The 8,212-nt window shown below is 59.3% G+C and overlaps 1 protein-coding gene across 1 annotated transcript in view; it reads left to right on the top strand.

The window, feature by feature from the left end:
* The window catches only part of TTYH3 (tweety family member 3), a 31,944-nt gene that overhangs the window by 6,440 nt on the left and 17,292 nt on the right, over positions 1-8,212 (top strand). Inside the window, exons 2-7 of the mRNA XM_006889739.1 lie at positions 5,204-5,373; positions 5,906-6,017; positions 6,146-6,366; positions 6,710-6,805; positions 7,447-7,519; positions 7,746-7,821. Of these exons, the coding sequence (XP_006889801.1) occupies positions 5,204-5,373; positions 5,906-6,017; positions 6,146-6,366; positions 6,710-6,805; positions 7,447-7,519; positions 7,746-7,821 (748 nt within the window). The remainder of the gene's footprint in view (positions 1-5,203; positions 5,374-5,905; positions 6,018-6,145; positions 6,367-6,709; positions 6,806-7,446; positions 7,520-7,745; positions 7,822-8,212) is intronic.

The following is an 8,212-nucleotide window of genomic DNA, read 5'->3' as shown; positions in this document are numbered from 1 at the left end:
TCCTCCCCAGCCATGCGTGGGTGCTCCCTTCACATCCTCCCCAGCCATGCGTGAGTGCTCCCTTCACGTCCTCCCCAGCCATGCGTGTGTGCTTCCTCCACGTCCTCCCCAGCCATGCGTGGGTGCTCCCTCCACATCCTCCCCAGCTCTGGTGTTCTTGGGTTTTCTGATAGCTGTTCCTGGTGGAATTTGGACGGTGGTTGGTCTGGTAGTGTTTCCTGATGATAGCCATCTGGGTGGGTGGGTGGTGCCTCACTGTGGTGACTGATGAGTAATGTTGCTGACCGCCCTCTTGTATGCTTATTGGCCGTTGTAGATCCTCTGTAGTGGAGCAGTGTGGGTTCGAGGCCTTTGCCCGTTTTTCAGTTGGGCTGCTTGTCATTCTGAGGTCCTCTGACCCTGAAAGCTGACCTGGTCCCACAGGACCAGCCAGGATTCTGGGGCTGGAGGTGACAGAAAGGCTGCATCACTTCACTGTGGACATACTGTGAAAGGTTCTGGCCAAGGGCTCGTGGTCAGGTTCTGAGATGGGACGAGACCCTTTGTAGCTCTGTTTGACTCCTCAGCCCCCAGCTCTTCTGCCAAATAAGTGGATCCTGTTTGTTTTGTTCAATTTTTTTCTTTTTTCCAATGAAAATATGCACAAAACATACCCCCTTCAGTGTCCACATGTACGACTGAGTGACATCAGTGACTCCAGGTTATGCCACCTCGTACGGTAATCAGTAACCTCCCGCAAATGGACTTGCCATCTTTCACGAGAACTCTCTGCCCCTCCTCAAGCCTCTCGGCCCCTTCTAGTTGCTGTTGTCAATTTGATCACATGTGGGTAACTCTTTAGAAGTGATCTGATGGAGGATTTGATGATAGAAGAGTCTCCAGGGTGCTTCTCAGAGGCCAGGACAGTAAAACTTCATTTCACATACTTCATTTAGGGGGGCCCCCGTCCTTGGGAAGAGACATCATGCTGGGAAGGCGGGGAGTCAGGAAAAGAGGAAGATCCTTAAGATGTGACACGGACTGCAACAGAGGCTGCGGAGATGTCACAGGCCAGGGCAGAGGGTCAGCTCTGCGGTCCAGGGGTCACTATGAGTCAGAGCTGACATCATAGCCCCTGCAAAACAACGCCTACTGAATGCAAACATTCTTTCTTAGGCTAAAATACAGTTTTGCTCAAAGATGACTTCAGGTGATAATTTTGGTTCAAGATATAATTTCTTCAGGACTGTAGGTTCGGGGTTCACCAAGCCTCCATGGCTCTAGAAAGTCTGCATTCCAAGAGAATTTGAATTTTTTTGTTTCACATTTCACCCCTTTTGATCAGGATTATCAGGCCTTTGTTCTAAGTGCTCAGTCATGACATCTGGGCACTGTCCAGTTCTGGACTCGTGTTAGGGAAGGGGAGGGAACACGTATTCCTCCACCAATTCCTGACTCTCCTTCCTCGGGTGTGCCAGGCATGGATGGAGATGGTGCTACTTTTTTCTGATGAGGTTTCTGGAGGTACCTCACCAAAGCAGGAACTGAGGCCAGTGGTCCAGCCAGCCTCTGTAGATAGGAAGGAAGTGGGCGGGGGTTTGGGGCTGATTCAGCAAGACTTGTAGGGGGCAGGGCTGGAATTCCCCTAACTCCCCTACCTCGCCCACAAGCCATTCTGCTGGGGCCTCAGCGGCAGAAGAGAAACTGGATGTGACCCCAGAGGTGTGGGGGCTGCTGTGTAAAGCACCCCGTCAGTCACCAACAAAGTGGGTGGGGCTTTACAAGACCTCAGGGGAGACCACACCCCAGCAGTGTACCTGCCCCCACGTTAGCCTCAGGGACCCCTTCACCCAGTTGCCAAAGGCGACTCCTTTTGGTTCTATATGCCTTGCCCCACCCCCACTTCCACCCCACCTGGGTGGGGAGAGAGTGAGGGGGCAGCCTGGGTGGGCTTGGGTCACCGTGCTGGCCTGGGTGTCCTGTGGGCAGTGAGGCTTGGGCTCTAAGCTCCATGAGCTCATGGAAAGAGGCTATGGGGTCTCAGGCCCCTGGGGGAGTCTCTCCCAGGGAGAGTGGGGGCTACAGAGTGGAAAGGGCTGCTGGCTGGGCCCATAAAGGGTAACATCCTGGGGCCCCAGGGCCCATGGCCATGCTGTGGCCCCTGACCAGGCGCTGACATCAGCTCGACCACAGATGGAAAATTCCATTTGGTCAGTGCCAGCTGCTGATCAGACAGTTCCCATGCTGCTTCTGAATGAGTCCAGGAAGAGATAGTCAGACCGCTCTGGGAGCAGAGCCAGGACAGGGGGCAGAATAATACTGGCCAGGCCTAGCTTTCTTGGTACCCTGGGCAGAGGACATGGAGTCCCTCAGCCTGGCCTGGCCCCTTCTGACAAGCAGGCTCTTTGTCACATCACTGGAACTGGGGCTTCTTCAGGGTAACCCTTGCCTCTCTGAGCCTCAGTATACTCATCTGCAGAATGGGCACATGTGTCACCTTTGTTCTGGGGCCGCTTCCCTCTGCCCAGAACTTGGAGCTTACCCCAAGTTAAAAGGTGACCAGGGCGGTGCACAGAAGCCTTGACTTGGAAACCAGGCTAGGGGAGGTGGGGTGGTCCTCAGTAGGTGTCCTGAGAGAAAAGTACAGAAGGACCCAGCACACAGGTGGGGTGTGCTTCTCCTCAGCCATGGGGAGCTGCCTAGATGGGCAGGGCAGTGGGAGGCAGACCAGGGGCCTTGTGTACCTCTCAGCCACTCCCAGAGGCTCCAGTGGTTCCCGTTCTTGGGTGTCCTGAGCTCCTAAGCCAGGTCCTCCCCCGCCTGAGCTGGGCTGGGAGTCCTTTTCCCTGGGGAGGTGGGGACAATGTGGATGCCACCCCTGGAGTACCAGTCACCATCGTGCTTCTGTTTCCAGCTCTTACCCACAGCACACTGTCAGGGAGGCCCTGGCCACCGGCTCCCATCTGGCGGCTCCTGCCGCTGCCCGTGTACCTGTGTATGCATGACCCTACGTGTGTGCGGCTGCCCAGCGGGAGAGAGAGGGCAGTCGGCTTCCGTGGAGGTTTACAGCCTTGGAAACTCTATGGACTGTTCACCTCTGTCCCACAAGGTCATTGCCAGTCAGAGTCAAGTCAACAGCCATGGGTTTTTGTGGAGTTTTTACAGTCTACTGTTTTGATCCGCGGATAGGTGTTAGCTGCTGAATGAAAGGTGAAAGACGAGCCAATCCACTGGACGAAGATGAGGCAGTCTGCTTTGCCCACACTTAGAAAGTCAAAAGGCAGCATTTGCCCAAGAATAAGACTCAGGAGACAGGAAAGGATTAGTGGAAATGAGCATCACAGGGTGGAGAGGGAAGAGTGCGGTTCCAAGGTGGGTGTTGTAATTCATGTTTTAGAAAAGAATCTGAGTTACGGAATGGGGAACCAATTTGCTTTGTAAACTTTCATTCAAATAAGTAAAAAATATTTATTAGCGAGCGAGAAATATTTCATAGCCTTGGAAACTGGTGCCGTTCTCTATCCCGTGAGGTCTCTGTGAGTTGGGATGGATTTAGGTGACACCCACTCTGTGTGGGCCTGAGTTGAGCTTGTCGGTTCAGGGACAGCACTCAGGGTGAGTCCGGCTTTGATCTAGCCTTGACCCTGAGTCCCACCATGAGACACCCTGAGGGTCCTGGCTTGATCCCCTGGGTGACCGTCCCTTGGCTGAGCACCCTGGGGCTGTCTACCCCAGCTGGGGCCAGGGCCTCAGGGGTCCCACATCAGGGCCCTCCTGTGAGTGCAGAGGAGCATTTTAGGGGGCTGAAGCAGTGGGGAGGTGGAGCTCTGGGGGCCCTGTGCTGCTGCCCTGCAGGGGAGTAGAGCCCCAGGCTCCACACAGCACCTCAGTACCCCACATGCCCACACCGCCAGGCTCCCACTGCCCATGCTGGCCGAAGATAGACCCCATTGGTGCTGATGGGTGGAGCGGGAGAGGACCCCTGGGAGGGTCAGGAGGGCCCTCCTCCCGCTGCCTGGCAACCATTTCCTGGGAGATGGCCCTCTGGGTTCCTGGCTACCGTGGAGGCTGGCTCCTATCCCGCGGGGAGGAGGAGGCTGAGCTGGGGTGGGGGCGGTGCTGGGCTCCAGGCTCAGAGCCAGGACTACTGGGACTCAGGCGTGGGAAAAAGGGTTTGGGGCCAGAAGAGGGGCACCTAGGGGCCTGTCAGCCTCAATGCCCACTGGGATTGATGGCCCCTGACCTGGTGGTCCCTGCAGGCACGAGAAGAGGCCAGCAGGACAGGGCCAAGATCATGGCATGGCTGCATAATGGGAAGGGTGGTATGAAACCTAGGGCTATGAGATTGAGGGGTGAGTCTCCCCCCACCTGCCTGCCTCTGAGGCTGAGAGCGGGGGGAAGGTGCCAGGAAGTGTGCGGCACCCTCCTGAAGGGGTGCCCTGTGGGGAACAGATGGTCCAGGGGGACACTACTTCGCAGGAGGGGTTACTCAGGCTGCCTCCTTTCTGGTCTCCTGTGTCCTGAGGCATAGAGGGGCAGGCCTGACCTAGATGTGTTGTGTAGGCCAAGTGCACCACCCCTATAGGATTCCACCATGATCCCCAAGTCCTGAGGACAGCTCCTCCCAGTACCCAGGCAAGACAAGGGCAGGAGTGCGGTGTCCACTGGAGCTGGGAACAGTGCCCCCAGTGTGAATGCACACCTGGTCACACTCCTGCAGCAGTGAACCCCCCTTTTCTCTTATCCACAAGAGAGTGCTAGGCGGACGCCCCCATGGCTCCCACCTGTTCTCAGCTATGCTGAAGTGCCTGCAGCACTTCATTGGCCCCCATGCTGCTCTGCTCCTGCCCCTCCCCTCTTCCCCTGCACCTGCCTGGGTCCTGCTGCAAGGGCTGCTGGGAACCGAGGCCCCCTATGAAGGGGTTTGGCTTGCCTCATTTTCACAGATGAGAAACGGGCTGGGATTCAAGGGCTGTTCTTGTCTGCGTGGCCTGTCAGGCTCGGGTCCCTGGGGGGTGACAGCAGTGAATTCACTGGCCAGTCTCCTCTCTGTCTTCCTAGGGGCCGCACAGTCCCCAGGCCCTGACATCAGGCTTCTGGTGTGGCAGAGCCAGCCCTGGAGGTCGCAGCGAGCTCCCTGCCAGGGCAGTTGGGGACCTGCTGGGACAGCGGAGTACGGGTGCCCTAGGAGCCCGGCCACTGCTCACTGTGCTTGGGCCCGCAGGCGCTGCTGCTGCTGGGGGCGGCCGCGCTGGCCTGCCTGGCCCTGGACCTCCTCTTCCTGCTCTTCTACTCCTTCTGGCTGTGCTGCAGGCGGCGAAAAAGTGACGAGCACCTGGAAGCTGACTGCTGCTGCACGGCCTGGTGCGTCATCATCGCCACACTGGTGTGCAGGTGAGTGGGGCGGGGCCTCGGGGGCGTGCAGGTGAGCGGGGCGGGGCCTCGGGGCGTGCGGGTGAGCGGGGCGGGGCCTCGGGGGCGTGCAGGTGAGTGGGGCGGGGCCTCGGGGGCGTGCAGGTGAGTGGGGCCGGGCCAGGCCAGTGATGGAGTGTCATGTCAGGTGGGTGGGGAACCGTGGGTGGTGCCAGGGAGGGGTGGAGGCATTGATGGGGCAAGACAGACAGATTGGGGCGTTATATAGTGGGTGGGGTGAAGGGAGTGGGACCCCGCAGCCAGTGGGGTGATTCCTGGACTTCGTGTGCTGCTCTCCAGAACCCCCCTGCCCCCTGTGTCTGCCAGGCTGGCTCAGGCAACCCCAAGATCGAGCTAGGGAGAGCGTGCAGTGCCTAAGCACAGTCTTAACTAATCAACCTGGGGCCTCCCCAGGGTCTGTGGAGGCTCCGCACCTCCACCATGGCCTTAAAGTAACCAAGCAGGCAGGTGAGGCAGGTGTGGGCCCTCACTTGCCCTCGCCCTCCATTGCCAGTGCGGGCATCGCTGTGGGGTTCTATGGTAACGGGGAGACCAGCGATGGCATCCACCGGGCCACCTATTCACTCCGCCATGCCAACCGCACGGTGACTGGGGTCCAGGACCGGGTGAGTGTGTTCCGGGATGGCCAGAGACTGGGTGGTTTGCTCCTAGGAGGTGGGGGCTCCCCTGAGGGTGGTGTGCACCCTCCCCTGCCCTTCTTGTGGATGGCGCCCCTCACCCTGCACCCTCCCAGGTGTGGGACACCGCAGCGGCCCTGAACCGCACGGCTGAACCCAGCCTGCAGAGCCTGGAGCTGCAGCTGGCAGGGCGGCCGGAGCCCCTGCGGTCTGTGCAGCGGCTCCAGGGCCTGCTTGGGACCCTGCTGACCTACACGGCTGCCATTCCCTTCTGGAGGAACCCGGCTGTGTCGCTGGAGGGGCTGGCTGAGCTCGTGGACCTCTACGACTGGTACAGGTGGGCGGCGTCACTGCCCCAGCCCCGGTTTTCCGCTCACCTGGGTGTAGGCTGCTGCTGCCCAGCAAGTAGAGGCCGAGGGCTTGTGGGTTTGAAGGGACCAGGGTAAAGGGAGGGGTGGTCCCACCTTCAGATGTCTTTTTAAAGAACAGACCAACTTCCGCCTCTCCCTTCAATCCCAGAGTGGGTGTCTGATGCCCCTCCTGGCTCTGGCCCTGTCCCACCCCACTCACTTCCTGAGGGAGGCCCCGCCCCCGCCCACACCTCTGAACCCGCCCACACCCGTGATTGCACGCCTCCCAGCCTCCCTGCTCAGGCCCCGCCTCACCCCCTGTTGCTGCAGGTGGCTGGGCTACCTGGGCCTGCTGCTGCTGGACGTCATCATCTGCCTCTTGGTGCTGGTGGGGCTTATCCGCAGCTCCAAGGGCACGCTGGTTGGGTGAGTCAGGCGGCTGCTCCCTGAGGGGCGAGCCGTCACAGGGCCGACGGTGATCCGCCCTGAGTAGGGGTCCTAGGGGACGAGGCACTGCCCTGTGGCCAGTGGTGCTCTCAAGGCCCAACCCGCCCTCAAACTTACCCCTCTCTCAGGGCACAGGGTTAGAGGGAGGCGTGGGCAGTGTGCCTCCCTGCACGCTTGAACCTCTATGTCCAGTGTTCCGTGGGCTGAGACGGGGTAGGCTGGTCGCTTCAAGAGAGCAGATGAGATGAACAGGAAGCACAGGGTAGGAGCCTCCCTGGGAGAGTGGGAGGTGGGGTAATGGGAAGACACAGGACAAGGGTGTGTGGCCATAGTGTGCTGCATTAGAAGAGGGGTGTCGGGTACAGAGTGACCAGAGAAGCAGTGCCTGACCAAACAGGTATTGGTGGAGGGACCAGGTAAGGCCCACTCTGGGGAACACAGCTGGGTGGTCAGCTGTCTCCTGACGTAGGATTTGGCCAGTGGAGCTAGGGGATATGGGGTCAGATGTGAGGGTCAGCAGCTTATGCTGTGCCAAGGCCAGACCCCAGATGTGCCTTGGGCCCCAGCTGATCTGTCTCCAGCCTGGGGTGCTGACCCCTGACCACTCTCTCTGCTCCAAGGGTCTGCCTACTGGGGGTGCTGGCCCTTGTCCTCAGCTGGGCCTCGCTGGGCTTGGAGCTGGCTGTGTCTGTGGTGAGTGCCTGCTGTGAGGGAGGGCTGCCCCACCCCTCAGCGCTCCCCCCCCCATTTTTCCTGGGGCCACAGCAGAACTGAGGGGCAGGAACACCCAGCAAGCCAGGCCCCCTTCCCTAAGCAGCAGCAGCGCCCTGGGATGTAGGTTTTCTAAGACCTGAGGGACATGAGGATGGTGTCCCACAGAGACAATTTGGGTTACCCCATCTTCCTCACCTGCCCTCAGGGCTCCAGTGATTTCTGCGTAGACCCGGACACCTTCGTGACCAGGATGGTGGAGGAGTACTCAGTGCTCAGTGAGGGTGAGTGGGGCCAAGAAGAGGTATGATGGAGCTGGAAGCAGGAGGGAGGGGCTGAGCCACGTGGTTCCCTGCAGTCCAGCCGCCCACGTGACCTCTACAGCTTACAGAGGGCCCCTACAGTCAACAAAGAACCCACTGCAGTCCACAAAGAACCCACTGCAGTCCACATAGGGCCCCTCTACCGTCCACATAGGACCCTACAGTCCACATAGGACCTCCTACAGTCCACATAGGTCCCTATAGTCCACATAGGCCCCTATAGTCCACATAGGACCCCCTACAGTCCACATAGGACCCCCTACAGTCCACATAGGCCCCTACAGTCCACATAGGTCCCCTACAGTCCACATAGGCTCCTACAGTCCACATAGGCCCCTACAGTCCACATAGG

Source organism: Elephantulus edwardii, unplaced genomic scaffold, assembly GCF_000299155.1.
Source record: "Elephantulus edwardii isolate Elephantulus edwardi_28Jun2011 unplaced genomic scaffold, EleEdw1.0 scaffold00080, whole genome shotgun sequence".
Lineage (NCBI taxonomy): Eukaryota > Metazoa > Chordata > Mammalia > Macroscelidea > Macroscelididae > Elephantulus > Elephantulus edwardii.
This window is presented reverse-complemented; position numbering and strand designations above follow the sequence as displayed.